This window comes from Nannobrachium achirus (assembly GCF_963921795.1).
Source record: "Nannobrachium achirus genome assembly, chromosome: 9".
Lineage (NCBI taxonomy): Eukaryota > Metazoa > Chordata > Actinopteri > Myctophiformes > Myctophidae > Nannobrachium > Nannobrachium achirus.
This window is the reverse complement of record NC_137818.1, coordinates 35,751,319-35,768,381: the sequence shown is the minus strand read 5'-3', so window position 1 is coordinate 35,768,381 and position 17,063 is coordinate 35,751,319. Positions and strand designations below refer to the sequence as shown.

Below are 17,063 nucleotides of genomic sequence, written 5' to 3'. Positions count from 1 at the left end.
GGTGTAGTTAGATGTATCTTAAGAATAATAATATAAAAAACTGCACTATGTTAATTTTGATTTATTATTAATAATTATTTATAATTATAACATGATTATTCAGCTAAAATGTTAGAATGTGTTAAAACAAATAAACATGAAACTGAAAAAATTGATTGTATTTGAAATGTGGAATTCAAACAGGAAATGTTTTGCTGTGGCGTGATAAGCTGTAATGTGTGTCTTACATCATCAGGTTTTTAGATGATATTATACAGTAGTAGTATGATATAAACAGCCATGCTGTTCTTAACTTGTCTTTCTGCCTGCCATGTCTATCTCACATTCCTGACTAATTCTCACAAATTCTGCTGGCAAATACATAAAACAGTGGTTGGCCGACAACAGTGGAGGTCCTATTTGGCACACATTAGCAGCGATCCCCTTAAAAAAATCTCAATTCCCAATTCTCAGACAGAGTGCACACACTGCACGAAAGGGTTTGTTGGCTCCTCATTCTCATTAATTTGCATACTGCAAGGGCACAAGAATAAACATCCAGCCTATAGCCTCAGCGAGCGCAAGTTGACATTTACGGAAACCGGAATTGTGCTGCATAGAGTGTAGCCTAAAAACATGTGAGTGGCATCATGGGAGTGGAAGCAGTCACAGCAACTGGTCGGTTGGACCACAGCTCTGTAACACGAATGAACATACTCGTAAGCCTGACATTCCCTTTCTGCCCACTTTTGCTCACCACTACCTTCTGTGTTTTCCCCAGGTTTAATCCCCTTATACGGCCTAGCCCTACAATGGCCCAGTGTGCCTGCCTGCCGGGGCCTTGCAGCCACAGCCATCCCCACAAGCCCTACCCCACTTCCAATAAAACCCTTGTTGCTTTGCACCTCACATTACTGTCTCCCTTTCATTCTCTATAGCCAGGTTCCAAAATTAACTACATATACTATAGTAGATTTTCAAGACTTCAAATCCATCCCTATATTGCGCTGATCAGAGCAATGGTCACCACTGCTGTAGTGCTATTTAGATTTTTTTAGTGTGACTATTTTCATGGCAGATCCATGAACAGTGTTATTGCCAAGTTTAGTGCGGATCAGAGCAACGGTGCGCCTGTGGCACCCAGGGGCCCCTGGGGGCCACATGGAGCCCCTGGTGTGGCTATTCTGATGGCAGACCCCTGACCAGAGTTTATGCCAAGTTTAGGTACAGATCAAAGCAACGGTGAACCTGTGTCACCCAGGGACCCCGCCACATGTGGCCCCTGGTGTGGCTATTCTGATGGCAGACCCCTGACCCCTGTGTTGGTGCCAAGTGTTGATGCCAAGTTTGTTGCGGATCAGAGCAACGGTGCGCCTCGCAGGTCTGGACAGACACGGATGTACTGTAAGTGGCATCTGGTTGGCAGGAGTATAAAACTGTTGCAGTATTTCTACTGTAGGTTAACTTTACTCTCTATTAGGCATAAGCATGGCTATTTTCGCCTATCATGATGACAATGATATTGCATAAGTTGTCATAGCCTGCATCTATGATACAGTACATTACAAGAAATTACTTGAGAAAAAAAAAAAGGTTTCTTGGCCATTTATTATTTTACCTTGCGAGTGTGTCTGTTGGTGGGTCCAACTGTAAACCCTGAAGGCATTTTGTCATGCTTTTGTCAATACCTCACGCACCTAGTAGCAGACAACCTCCATGTATAGCACCACCACTGTTATTGGCCCACCATCAACTATAAACTATGTATTTGCATTTTTCTGCCTGCCTGTCAGTCTCAAATGTCATTCTACAGATATACAGTAAACCTGTCAAAACAGTAAACCAGTTAGGCAACAAAATCCAGTTCATCGCTCTCCTCTGGTACTCTGCTTTCCTCTCTGCTGCTCTGTCCACCTATTACAACAAAACACATATAGAGTATATATTAGTCACATGAAATACTAGCAGCAGTATTAGTATGAGTAGTAGTAATAGATATAATTATAATAGTAGTCAGGGTTTCCCCCAGGAAACTGCTTTGGCCCTAGACGAGGGGCAAAATAATGTAATGATATAAAAATGCTAATCTATATGTTTAAAAACCCTCAGAATGCAGATTTAATAAGAGTTTAGCACACATGCTTTTTTCTCTTTGATCTTTCTCTATCTCTATCCTTCTTCCCATTTCTGAAAACTACAAAACGATGGACCTTAGATGAACATCTTTTAATTCAAGAGCAAAGATAACATTAGTTATTATTGCAGAGACACCACTAATAATAATAGTAGCTCAATAACAGTAGTAGTGCAGGAAAGTCGTTGTTGGTAAATGTTCCCAACAAGTTAAATTAACTGATGAATTTTCAATCAGTAATAGTAATAATAATAGTTCTATTAGTAGTATTATAGTAGCATTCAAAATAATTAGTACTAGCAATTAGTAGTAGTTAACATGTACATTCATGTTACATTTCTATATGACTACATGGTTGAGATTTACACAACAAACAGTGCAACTTAATGGAGGTGCTGTAGGAGTTGTGTGGTGTTAGCTAGCTACCTGAGTTAGCAGGAGACACAGACCGTAGGGAACCTCCAGGAGAAGGGGCTTCTCGGATACCATAGTCTCCTGGGTAGGGCCCTTGTGTCCTACAGGGCCCTTGGTAGGGGGCAGAGCACGAGCCAACAGTGGAGGCGGGAGAGGGTCCTTGGTAGTTCCCTTTGAAAGTACTACAGCCTCCATGGTTCCCTTTAGTATTGCAGGAAGCTTGGTTGTTCCCTTGGTAGGTCTCTAGATAGAGCTCTTGATTGTTCCTTTGAGTCCTGTAAACTCCTAGGTAATTCCCTTGGTTGGTGCCTGCTTGTGCTCCTGGTAATGTGCCACCAGTAGAAGGCAGATTCCCAGGGGACTGGGATCTGTACTGGTCGCTAGTATAGAGATTGGGAGGGCTATAATGTTTCCCAGTTAGAGCAGTATGTCCAGGGTACTTCGGTAGAGCACTGTATTGGGAGTAACCCTGACTCTCATCGGACTCACATGGACCGACAAATGAAGCAGAACGGAGAGAGGAATGAGAGGAGAGAGAGGACTGAGAGGAGGAGAGAGACGAAGGAGAGGAGAGAGAGGATGAGACAGAGGAGGAGAGGGAGGGAAGAGAAGCTGAGTGGTGTAGAGTGGGAGGTGTGTGGGAAGAAGAAGAGGACAGACTGAGACGGTGGACTGCGTCTTCTAGTGGACATAACCCCATTTCCATGGAGACAGGAGGAGGCGGGCGGGGGAAGGTTTTCTGCAGAAGGCTGGAGACATCCTGGATCTTCTCAAACACCTGAAACATATACAGTACGCACACGCACGCACACACGCGCACACACACACACACACTTGAAAAGAAGTCGAACACACTGTGTTCTGTGTGTCATATTGTGCGATCTCTATTGTGTGTCTACCAGAACAGCCTGCCAACAAAGATCTCACATGCTGTATCCTACCAGTCAACGTAACTTTGCTGAACTTGAGTTTATTTATTTGAAATATTTTAAACTTTTGAACTTGGTTAAAATTGTGATGTTGGTGATGTGGTCAAATGTAGCTTTACAACTACATTGACTATTTTATTGCTTATCAGAATCCTTGATTGGCAATGTGGTATTTTGTCATGGCAGTTTGTTGTTTGAAATAAAAAAAAAGTAAAAAAAAAAAGGGGCCAGGTTTCTGTATCGCCAGTACTTGCTATTATGTTACTTTAAAAAAGGCCACAAGAAGAGGACATTAGAGGAAAGCAAATTGTTCATACGACTCCCTGCCCTTGCCTGACATCTGCATGAGTGTCACATACTGTACCATAAGGAGGGGGCTAGGAATGGCAGAGCACTGCAAATGTCTCCTTGAAGCTGTTCTCATAATAACTTCTGGCAAGTTACAGAGTGGAGTAAGTAGCGTCTGTTAAATGCCTACACTGTAAATTGAAATGGTGGATAGCAGAGAACTATTGTATGCATTGGCCCGCTAGGGAGTGAGCTACAGTTGACAAAGACATGTGGAGCTACTGAATAAAGGCTGTGTTTTGCGGTCTTAATTATGATTCTTGCAATAGCAAAAAACTACGGAAATTCAAGGAAGCCACAAAATACTTTCCACATAAAACGGGCTCCACTCTATGCTGCTAGGTTCTGCTGGGGAAACTGGACGACAGGGGCATTTCTGCCTAATAGACCCCATGGACAGTCATTACTCATTTGGGATCAATATAAGTAGGAAAATAAGCCTAGATGTTATTTAGTGCAGAGTTGTCCTATAGGTTTGGGATGTCCACCGCTGACTCACCGTCGGTTGACCCACAAGGACATTTTAATATAGGATAAACCCCAAAAAATGCACACTAAAATTGTGGTTGAAGCAAGGAGGTGATTGAATGTTTGTAGGAATTTCGTGGAATTAACCTATTTCTAACTGAGTACAGTGTAATATGCATGTGAGAGATGTGACACCCTTTTGTGCAATTCAATAAATTATTCAAACATCCGATATGTCTGTATCCATCACTCAATAGTTTTGGGTGAAGTAAACTGTTACATTCTGCGTCAGGTGTGTTTTTGTGGTTTTAGATTCAGTAAATACCTCGTTGAAGACTAGCCTCAACCTAGCTCCTCCTACCCATCTACAGGTCTGAGGAACCATGAAAGGTTAAGGGTTCTTAGAATTTCAGATATAATGGGATGTACTGTGTTTTGTTGAGTTGTGTACAGTTGTTGTGTTGGGATTCGTACAGTTGTGTTGTGTTTTGTATGAGTCATGTTGTTTTGTATACCTTTTTCATTTCAGGTCTCTTCTTTCTCCGTTTGTCCAGACAGTTAACGGCCAGAGCACACAGATCCACACAGCCAACAGGACCACCCACTTCTACTGACCCATGACCAGCTTTTACAAGACAAACCAGAAGCAAGTATGAGGATCACAATACCCAACATTAACCCAACATACTGTAGCTACTGACAAAGTACATGGACATTACAAAGTCATACTGTGTAACATAGTTATTTTTGAGCGGTGGTTACACCGTCTCCTATACGTGGCCGTGTGTGCATGCGTGTGTGTGTGTGTGCGTGTGTGTGTGCGCGTGTGTGTCTGTATGTAGCCTGCAGGCCTGCAGTACCTTTTATGACCACACATGTTAAGGGAGGGGCGCTGTTGTTCAGGCCAGGCCAGACCAGGCACACACACACACACACACACGCACAGTCGCACACACACACACACACACACACACACACAGGGGGGAAGGGGGGGGGGGGTAAACCACCGCTCAGTTCACACGGGTGTGATTTTTATATAATCATTCACTTATATATTGTTAGCAATAATAACCATACCACATGAAGGTGTTTTTTGTGTTCTCTAAACAGCTGTATAGCTGATGGCTGCTCAGATGGTTATCATGAGCGCTCAAGGGGGGAGCAGTTCGTTTCTGAATCCTGTTGCTATTTCTATATCTAACTAGGCAACCATGGACTGGAGGACTAGGAGTCTCGAAGGAGACACGTTTCAGGATCCCCTTATGAATGTTACTTTTAGAATTGTAAGCGAAATCAAACTTGTCAGAATAACACTATGACTTATTCTGACAAGACAAGGCTATTGTCTTGTGAGGGAAGTCACTGGGGACTTATGATCACGGGCATGCACTGAGATTTTATTATAACTCTGATTATGTAAAATACAGTTAAGTTATGCAAAGTCTGTATTATTCCCCTTAACTGTTTTGACAAGTGCTATACAAATATAGTTTATTATTATTAATATTATTATTATACATGAACCATAACATGGATGAACCATAACACCCATGTTAAAGTCCAACCCTTACCTGCAGCCCTCTCAGTTGGTCCCACATCAGATTGCATGTGGATATTTGTATCCAAGTGGTGCTGACAGATATACAGACCAGCAGAGACCCAGCCACTCTGAGACCCACTAAGTCTACTGGATCCACTAGATCCACTGGTACTGTCCTGGGCCTCCAGAACCAGGTCTTTCTGAATGGATTGGAGATGGAACCTCAGTGTACAGTACAGTATATCAATGCAACTGGACTGAAGTTTATCATGACATCATGTTTACAGGTTTAAAATAATGGGTGAAATGCTCTAGTTTCTTATCAGATAATCATTATACACATATCTCTAGTTACTTATCAGATAATAATTATAGTACACATACCTCTTGTTTTTTTATCAGATAATTATAAGCATATATCTAGTTTCTTAATGATTTTTTACGTAGTTTTCTACACTAGTTTCTCAGATAATAATTATCTCACCAGATACACAGGTTTGGAATGTGTATCCATTTCCACAGCTCTGCGGCCTGTAAGAACCTCCAACAACACCTAAAAGAACAATAATAATTATATTTTATTTATTAAGTCAAAGTGCATGAGATGCCAGCATAAAATATCAAACACATAAAAGTCCTATGCACTAAAACACACACACACACACACACACACACACACACACACACACACACACACACACACACACACACACACACACACACACACACACACACACACACACACACACACACACACACACACACACACACACACACACAGTTGCCTGTTGTTCAATGGCTGAAACACACTGGAAATCTTCACAGGCCAGTGGGTGAGTGTGAAGATGTGAGTCATATACAATATAGAAAAAGTCATATGTTGCAGTTCAGAAACAGTCGTATGTTGTAGTATAGAAAACACATTCTGACAAATCATTAGGGGTGCAGGAAAAAATCGATTTGAATTCGAATCGTGTTTCTAACATGGTAAGATTCAGAATCGATTCTCATTTTCCAAAAATCATTTTTTTATTAATTATTATTTATTAGATATTATGATTTTTATTTCATGATTTTTTATTATGATTTTTTTTATTACGATAATGTATTAGATATTATGTTGTGTTTGCACAAGTTAAAAGAATGTGTGCAAGCATGAATAAATCAAACATGTTGTCTTGGATTTACCTTTGTGTGTTTACATTATTGCAATAAGTTTTTTTAACCTTTACGATTATAAAAGCTACGTAAATGTACTCTGCTTTCATGCCAGCAGACTGGAGTAGATCCTGATATATGAATTGAATAGAGAATCATTTTGAATAGAGAATCGTTTTGAATAGAGAATTGTTTTTAAATCAGAAAATAATCGTTTCTGAATTCGAATCGTTTGGATTTGAAAGAATCGTGAATCGTGACACCAAGAATCGATTCTGAATCGAATCGTGGGATACCCAAAGATTCGCAGCCCTACAAATCATGTTTCCCAGAAGGCAATCTCACCACTCCAAAGCTGTAGACGTCCACTGCCGTTCCCAGTTCCCCTTTGAACACATACTCATCTGGAAGGTAAGGCAGCGTCCCGCGGACTCTGGAAGTCAACGCCACCGAAACGCTTTTAACAGCTGAATTCATGTCTGGAGGCTTAGAGAACCGAGCCAGTCCAAAGTCTCCCAGTTTAGGGACCAGATACTGGTCCAATAAAATGTTAGAACTGAAACCCCAAGAAACAGAGAAGAGGGAGAGAATAACAAACAGGGACAGTTGGAAAGAATTGAATTAGAAGTAGTAATATTAGTGGGTCTAATATTAGCAGTAATAGTAGTAGACGTAGTAGTGTTACAGTAACATTAGCAGTAACAATAGGAATAGTAACAATAGTAATAGCGACAGAAGTAATAACAATAGTACCATCCAATTAACTGTTTAAACGTCATCGATGGATTGACCAAATGACCATGTCAAAACATCATTTGTCAGAGAGAGCACGAACCTTTGAAACATTATTTCTGTTGTACCTGTCTTGATTACTCTCTCTCCATAGTAAACTTCCATTTACACTCTGATTCACTCTCCTGTATTATTTCTTTGTGATCGATTATTATTCTCATATGGGAATAAGAAAGTGTTGTTTATTAAATCATTTATTTAACAGTTCCGACCCACAGGTTGAGAACCACTGCGATAGTGTACAAATGGAACCCATACCAGTTGGTTACATTTGTCCACTCTAAGAGTTAAATTGGCACTATGTACTATCAGTGCTACTAATGGTGGTACCTCTTCACATCTCCATGTATCAGAGGTACTGGAGAACAGTGGAGGAACTGGAGAGCTCTGGCGGCTCCTTCAAGTACACTGACACGCTGTGTCCAGGAGAGGCTCCTAGCAGCCTGGAACAGAGACATACTCAAACATGAACTAATACAAACCACAAGGTTATGGCCTATTTCATATTTATTTGATGAACTAAGTGGAATGTCAATAAATTAAATAGCAATGTGGCATGTGCGAAGGTTACATGACATACGCAGAGCTGAGCCAGAAGGCAAAGCTCTCGATATACAGAGCAATCTTGTTCCTACTCTCACCTATGGTCATGAAGTGTGCAGAGGGGACATGTTGGTGCAAATCTAATCCAGATAATGTAGGACTGGAAATGCATTTTGTTTTGTAATTAAGGTAAGTAATGCAGAGTAGATGACAATGTTGTCCGTTAATAATGTTATATAAAATACTTGAATAATGTATGAAACTATTTAATAATGACATACAAAATACTTTAGTAATAATCTAGTTTAAACTGTTACCTTGTATAGCTGGTCTTCCAGAGAGCCCAGCTCCATGTAGTTGTACAGCAGGCAGTAATTACCTCCTCCTATACTGTATCCTAACAACTCTACTATGTTAGGATGTCTGTACCTATACATGCATGCACATGCACACGCACACGCACACACACACACACACACACACACACACACACACACACACACACACACACACACACACACACACACACACACACACAGTTGAGAGTAACATTAAACCAAGCATGGATGGATGGAGGGATGGATGGATGCATGGATGGGTGGGTGCATGAATGGATGGATATGGTAGAAATATTCTTACTGTGTTAGTTTGTCCATCTCTGTACTGAAACTTTCCTTTACAAGACTCCAGTCTAAATCACAATCCTTTAAACAAGAATACACATTAAACTGATTAATGACATACAATTTATAATATACTATAAAAATCCAACATGGACGATGGGCACCTACTGTATATAGCTCCATGAAATCTTAAGTTAAAAAAAAAAAAAAAAAACATTTTCAGGACGTCAGGACTCCATATATCACACCAGCAGCAGCTTTAAATGCAAATATTGGCCCAACTAAATCAAATTATTAAACAAAAAATAAAATAAATTTCTATTAGATTTGAGATACAGTCAGGCAGACAGACGGCAAACAGTACCTTTTTTAGTCTTTTGACAGCATACGTTGTGTTCCTCATGGTAGCTTTGTAGACGTTCCCAAAGCCTCCCTCCCCGATCTGTCTGGCCTCAGAGAACCTGTCTGTCCCCTCCTCCAGCTCCTCATAACTCCAACACATTGCTCCTCCACCCTGCAGCCAAATGCTGGCTGATGGAGCCTGGTGAGGGTGGGAGAGTGAGTTTGTTAGTTAGAAAGCAAGCAAGCAAGCAAGCACTATCGATCGATCGATATAGGTTCGATAGAGTTTCCTTTGACTCTTAAAGGAGTAGTTCACCCCCAAAATGACTTTTTTCTATTGATTACTCACACCATGGAGACTTGAGTTCAATAATAATTATTTCTATTTGTCGCATTCCTAAGACAAAAAATTGATTATAGTAAATTTACCCCCATTGATTGCGGACGCAAATGCATTTGGGTCCCCATCCAGAATCAATGGGGGTAAATGTATTGTTATCAAATGATTGTCTTAGGAATGCAGCAAAAACTCAAACATATTATTGAACTCAAGTCTCCATGGCGTGAGTAATCAATAGAAAAAAGGTCATTTTGGGGCTGAACTGCTCCTTTAAGTTGCATTCAAAGAAGCATCTGTCAATTAAGAAGAAAAAACTGAAGAAGCTTGATGTGTAATAAATGGGAGGCTAACAAAATACATTACAGCACCATACTGACTGATACACAATGTACATAGTAAACAATTCATATAAGGCACAACTAGACTAATATAAAACCACACAATACTGATAGGCTAACAATATACAACTACCATAATACACATTTAAGACAATTAACATAATACACAAACAAGATACTGTATAAAATGCTGTTCTGTATACTGTTTTAATTGATTCCTCAGATATGTGTGTGGCTGTGTTACCTGTGTGAGTTGTTGTATTCCTGACTGTAAACAGGAGGGAGGGGGGCCAGGCTTGGGAAGTGGGGTTCTACCTACTTCTACTGAAGTCACACACACTTCGCACACACACACACACACACACACACACACACACACACACACACACACACACACACACACACACACACGCACGCACGCACGCACACACACACACACACACACACACACACACACACAGATGATGATTTGTAATGTACAGTAGCTATAGTAAGTGGATAGGGTCAGAAAATGAGCAGCACAGTATAACTGTGTACTGTACTATGCCTGTGCACACAGGGATGCCATTCCTTTTCAAACTGGTGATCTATATATTTTTTTACTTAAATGTTTCAGTTTATAACATGTAGTTACATTGACAAATCCCTTTTGTGAATCAATTATAATTAAATTAATTAATTATTATTAGTATAGCCATAGTTTGTTTTGCAAGATGGCTGTCTACCAACTAGCTTGCAGCTAAAAGCTAACTCAATTTAGTAGTTTAGCCTGTCAATAAATAATCATCTGTTTATTGCTAGTATATTATAGCAATATGAATCTTAAGTTGTGCACCAGACCACTTGTATTCCAAGATCATGTTGACCCACTGCTAGCCAGTATGTTGGGTATGTGGTCATTCTGTTTGTAGTCACTAGGTGGCACTGTCAAATTGAAATTGTATAACATAGAAAGCTGATTTGTTCAGCCTACAAAAACAACCTACTGTACTTCTACATTAGAAAAATATCACCTTTAAATTTAAAGTAAAAATTTAAATTTAAATTTAAATGTACTCAAATCTTTTGGGTCAATCTATGCAAGTGATACCTCATTTAGTTGCTTATTTAGTAAGAAGAGTTGTAAAAAGAAAAAGTGCATGTGAAGTCCTTCTGGTACTTTTATTACATATATAAGGCACACATGCATTGCCTGTTTTGTTGAGCCGTGCACCCAAAAAAGCTACTTTTCATTGGACTGTGTTGTGCTCGATTTGTTTCTACTTTGATGTGTATATTTCTTACCAGTGGGGTTAAAAGTCTTGGTGGGGAGGGTGGGAGAGGGTCGGGGGGAATTCGGACCAGAGGGAGCAAGTTGAGCACCCTTAGGGGGCTTCACATACTGACACCCTGGAGGGGGGGGGGGGAGAGAGAGAGAGAGAGAGAGAGAGAGAGAGAGAGAGAGAGAGAGAGAGAGAGAGAGAGAAATGTGAGAACAATATACAGGGTTCCCACATATTTTTACCAATTAATTTCCAAAACTTTTCCAAAACCTTTCCAGAATATCTAACCCAATTTCCAGGACTATAACAATAATTCAGCTCAATAACAGGTTGCTTACTCCTATGTGCAATGCCCAAAGACAGGTAGTGTATGCCAGTGGTTCTCAACCTTTTCAGGCCTTAACTGAGGTTAAGGCCTGGTTTTAACTGAGGACCCCCCCACCCTGACGAGCACTAAGAGTTGAGGGATTTTGTATAATACGGTTGTATAATACGGCTATTTTCACAATTTCTGCCTCTAATATTTGACAATTTGGCCCATGTTTAATTTGTCATTTCAGAGGTATTAACAAAATCAATAACCAAAGACAATGCATAGCTATTTTTTCCAGGACCTTCCAGGACCCTTGATAAATTCCAAAACTTTTCCAGTACTGGAAGAATATTTTTCTAATTTCAAAATAGTTCCAGGAATTGTATATATCAAAAATGTATTTTGTGTAAATATATCAGAACAATAACAAGAGGTGAAAGAAAGGTCACGTTGACTTACAACTGAGGATGATGTCACGGGCTCTGAGGAGCTCCTGACATTCCAATAGGTTGATCAGATCGCCAACCCTGCCATTCTTGTTCACCCAGTGGTTCATCACATAGTCAGTCCGCATCTCTCTCCTCTCAGCCAATCGGAGTTGAGTCTGGTCTGGCAGCACTGCAGAGGCTGTAGGTCAGAAGCCAATTAAGATTGTAATGAATTTAAATTAAGTTTAACATTTAAAATTAAACAATGTCATTAATAAAACATTAAATTGTCAGCAAGTCAAGTTGTGAAACAAGGATCACGCTCCATCTTAACTTGCTGTGGTTAATTAAGTTCAAAACAAATTTCCTGATGTCTCACCAGTGTGCAGTAACCTGGTAAGATTCTCTGGAATAAGAGGCCAGGTGTTGCAGCACCTCAGAATTACATTTTGTAGAAAAGCAGTGTTGTAATGTTGGTTTGTTCTTTTTTTTATTCCCTAACTTTCCACTCTTGTTGTTTATTCTTTGGATTCCTTGTTTTGTTTTCATTTCCTATTTTGGTGGTTGTATGTTCCTTTTTTCTTATTTGAGTGTTTTTCTTGGAAGGAGGGATTATTATTGTTAGAAGTATAGTGTTGTCCATGTCTGTTTATGCATAATCTGTTATTATGGTCCTCTGCATTTACCCATTCTAACTGCCATTAATATGGCACCCGGGGAGTAGTTATGGGTTAAGTATCTTGCTCATTAGAGAATTGTCTTGTGGTCAGGCCTTATTACATGCTTTGCTGTGTACAAAACTCCCATTATTGGAACCTATATCCAGTTGTGAAGCATTCTTTAAAGATATGGTACAGTTCAGACATTTCTCAATTCGGCAAAATCTCGATAGTCCGACGTCCCATTAGTCCAACGGTGGTTAGGGTTAGGGTTAGATCTACCTCGGCGTGGAGGCATTCTACCCCAGCTCGTGGATATCCCCGTAGGACCTCATCTCGGAGCACAACAGTATGCAGCGGAGGGTGGGGTTCTATATGGGGCTAGGTTTAGGCATAGTTTTACTGAGGTTAGGGTTAGGGTTTAGGTTGGAACATCATAGATAAAGGTTTCAATACCTGGACTATAAATAGGATTAGGTCATTCAAAACCCTGCATATTGATGGTGTTTTATGTACTTCATGCAAATTACACAAATGTTCCACTCTCACTAGTACTACAGTTAATTGTCCTTTACATCCATGTAGCTCTGTTTCCAGGGAACTCTATCTTTAACTGACAACAAAGTAAACTTCCTCTTCAACGTACAGAAATGGTAATGGGCTTGGCCATGTGCTTTGATCCAACACATTTATTTTGTGGAAGAGTTATTCTTCCTTATTTGTGACCATCCTACTTATTATGATTACAGTATTTTCTGGAATATAAGGCGCACCTGACTATAAGGCGCACTGTCAATGAATGGTCTATTTTCAAACTGTTTTCATATATAAGGCGCACCTGACTATAAGGCGCACATAATAGACGCTACCGTTGCGTTATGCATCCAACAAATGGAGCTGTGCTAAAGGGAATGTCAATGTCAATGAATGATCCATATATAAGGCGCACTGGACTATAAGGCGCACTGTAGTTTTTTGAGAAAATTAAAGGCTTTTAAGTGCGCCTTATAGTCCGGAAAATACGGGTAGTTACACATTTATACATTATAAAAATGGCCAGGAATCAGGATGCCCTGTTGTCCTTATTATGTAACGGTGCAACATTAAAGGAGCCGACAAACCCAGGCTTTTCACAAAAGCAACTCTGCTCAACTTTGCAGCTATAATTTCATGCGCGCATCGATTGTGCAGCCAATATCTTAGAAATAGTTAGAAATAATATAGTAAAGTGGTTTCTTCACTGCATCCCTAACAGAAGGCACCAACCTGTGGTTAAGGCAATACCAACCATTTATGTATAGTACACCCATTTTTTTCCTAAATCGTTACAGAGTACCATCAGAGTTACCATCCAACCAGACAGTCTTTAAGAAAGACATCATCAAGGCTGTATCTCAACAGACAGTTCAGCAGCCCAAAAGTAATTCCTACAATGGTATTCTTGAAAATAGCTAAGAAAAGAGTAAATGGTCTTTAACTGTTGTTCTGAAGTTGATACATGTATATCAAGATGTTTACTTAGAGAGGTGCTTTCATCCACATTCCACAATATCTGACCTTGGGTAGAGTAGATCTAATATGTAGATATGAAATATGTCCATTTCTGTACATGAGACATTTGTGTGAACTGTGAAGTATTTGACCCACATTTACACCATTTGACCTTAGTCGTTCTATTAGTCCAGGCAGGATGTGGCATATGTGGTCTATTTATTTTTAGCTTCTGAAGACATTCTGAGTTGATGCTGCTAGAAGCGGCCCTTCTTGTGTTATGTGAAAGCTTGAATCCAAAACTTTTCCATCCTGTTTTTTAAACTATTTGTTCTATGTGTGTATTTTCTTCCTCGGTCAATTCATTTGCATCTCCCAAACGTTTCCAGCTGAGACTAAGCAAAGAAAAAGACACTTTATGTCTCTCTGGCACAACAAACTAGTGAAAATAGCCGATCTACAAGCTTGCAACGCTTCGGATCGGAACCCATACAAAATGGGTCCCGACCCACTGTTTGGAAACAGTGCACTAGAGAATGGATATCTTAGTTAGCTGTTCTAATAATAATAATAATGATCTATTAGATTTTGGGATAGATGGATTGACAAACTGTGGGGCTAAAATAATTATGCAAATGTTTTGATTATATTAAGTGTTTATTATTCAGCCTGAAGTCCTCTGTTATATTTTTTCAATTATCTTTTATAGCAAACATTTAAGGCAGTGAAATTCCTGTACACCAAGCTTTCCTCAACAACATGGAGAGATAAGAGGTTAGCCGAATAGCTGTAAGCACCACTTTGTTTCAACCATTAATGTGTCATGATGACCTCTAGAGAGCAAATTTTGTTTTAACTTTACTTTAATCTCAGGAAGAAAACCACTACAGATATACTTTGGCACTTCTATTTCTCCTCTCCTGTCCAGCTTGTTACAGACAGTATAGATTACAGTTTGTCTGCGTAGTTAATAAGCACCACTTTAAACAAACTGGTAAGACAAATGCCCATAGAGATATCTAGTGAAACTTAACAGATTTTCCCTCACTTCTGGACTTTGAAGTTTAAATGGAATCTTCGAGAGAGAATTGTCTTCTTTAACAGTCCAGTTCTATAAAGGCCGGATTTACACTGCCAGCCAAATCCAGCCTGAATCAGATCTGTGTCACATCAAGATTGGAATCAGATTTGCTTAAATTAGTCTAAATGCATGCAGGTCACATGCAGGTCACATGAAATCAGATTTTTAGAAACCACATCCTACGCCTACCTCGTTACCATGGTAACCAAATCAGGTATGTCAACACAGGGTACTTTGGGTTGACGTTGTAAAAATCAGTGATCTGGTCACTTGCAAATGCAATGCAGTCGGGCCAAAATATCAGACTTGAGAAAGAAAATGGCCTGCCTTGAGCAACCAGATCTAAAGACATCATGAGGACATATTGATTGCATTCACCTGCATGCATGGGCTGGGATTAATGCAGACCACTTCACTTGTAGGCCAGAATTTAGGCCACATTTACACACGTGGCCAAATCCAGCCTGAATCACATCTGTGCCACATCCAATTGTCATAGATTAGAGGTAATCATGATTGATTATGTGTGACGTTTTAGAGTAGATCATGGATTCATTGATTATATTAATATCTAGGTCTACTAAAACCCTAACCCTAACCCTACCATTCTTCTTGGCAGAACAGAACTACCTTACCACTGCCCAGAGTGTTAATTGTACTTCTGTCCATGATATCATGTTACATAAACTTGACTACACCACCACCTAATATAATTGTCTTGTCTCCTCATTTCTCATGATTATTGATTGATCTGAATTCCACCACACATTCCAGAGTTGAATCCGATTTGTTTAAATAAGTCTAAACACAGACAAGACAAATGGAATCAGATTTTTACAAATGTAAAAAATGTCTAACCCTAACCCACATTCAAAGGTGGTTTCATTCTGATTTCAGGAGCCCGACCAGGGAATCCACTGAATTACTCATTTACCAAGTTACTCACTTATTTGTTATTCACTGACTAGTCTTGCGTGGCCAGACTGTTGACTCCCGCCATTTGGAAATGCTCAGAGATTGTGGTATAGTTGTCTGGCTACGTGAGGCACTTTTTACATTTGCTCCACTCTAGGCAAGCTAAAAGATATATCAGTAAAAGTTTACACATTTCACATTAATTCTGGATATGTTTCCCAACAATGGAAGTTATCAGATGTCAGGTCACTTTACCCCACAGCCACATTTTGGGAAAAATCTCTTATCAATTCAGGGTATTTTCAGCAAGCATCTATCACATGGATTTATATAGGCCTATTGGTACCGTAGTTCATCAACATGTATGCTATAAAATGTTCTCCCTGAATCAATTTGCTTTGACACAACAGCTGATTATGTTGACAGCAAGACATTTTACTTTTACATGCAAAAAACATATTTTTGTGAAAAAGCATATGTTTTCTACAGCACTATCAGGTCCTCTCCTTCATGGCAAGGGGGAAATTCAAGGGTCTTGAAAATATAATGGTCACATGATGACCACAATGTGTTCCATTGCCTAGATACAGGGGGTGTCTCAGTTTACCCCACTCTCCCCTACACATTTCTACAGTATGAGTATATTGCAGTAGGCTAATTGATACATTAAGTAAATCAAAACATGTGTGAGTACTTTTTCCCACCACTGCTTGTAAATAACAGGGGAAAAAACAACAAGAGGTTAACAAATAAACAAGCAGGTAGTGACACAGAAAGAGACTGATACTCACTTTATCTGTCACTCTTTCTATCTCTCTCTCAACATCATTAATATTATTAAGTTGTTGTCTTACCAAACCTGGTCCAGTCAGAGTTGGAGAGGCTGTCCATGACCCGGCAGAACTCACACAGCACAGCAGGCGGTATGTTGTATAAATATTCACACATAATGTCCCTAGTAGCCAT

General features: G+C 39.7%; 1 protein-coding gene across 1 annotated transcript; it reads right to left on the bottom strand.

The window, feature by feature from the left end:
• Positions 1–1,759: 1,759 nt before the first annotated feature.
• Positions 1,760–17,063, bottom strand: irak1 (interleukin-1 receptor-associated kinase 1; the record flags this gene model as incomplete). The annotated part of the gene is made up of 10 exons (XM_080732716.1): positions 1,760–1,893; positions 2,540–3,305; positions 4,788–4,897; positions 5,844–6,012; positions 6,297–6,365; positions 7,316–7,526; positions 8,093–8,205; positions 9,293–9,469; positions 12,050–12,150; positions 16,952–17,063. The coding sequence occupies 10 exons, from the start codon at positions 17,061–17,063 to the stop codon at positions 1,826–1,828; spliced, it is 1,896 nt and encodes a 631-aa protein (XP_080588842.1). The 3' UTR covers positions 1,760–1,825.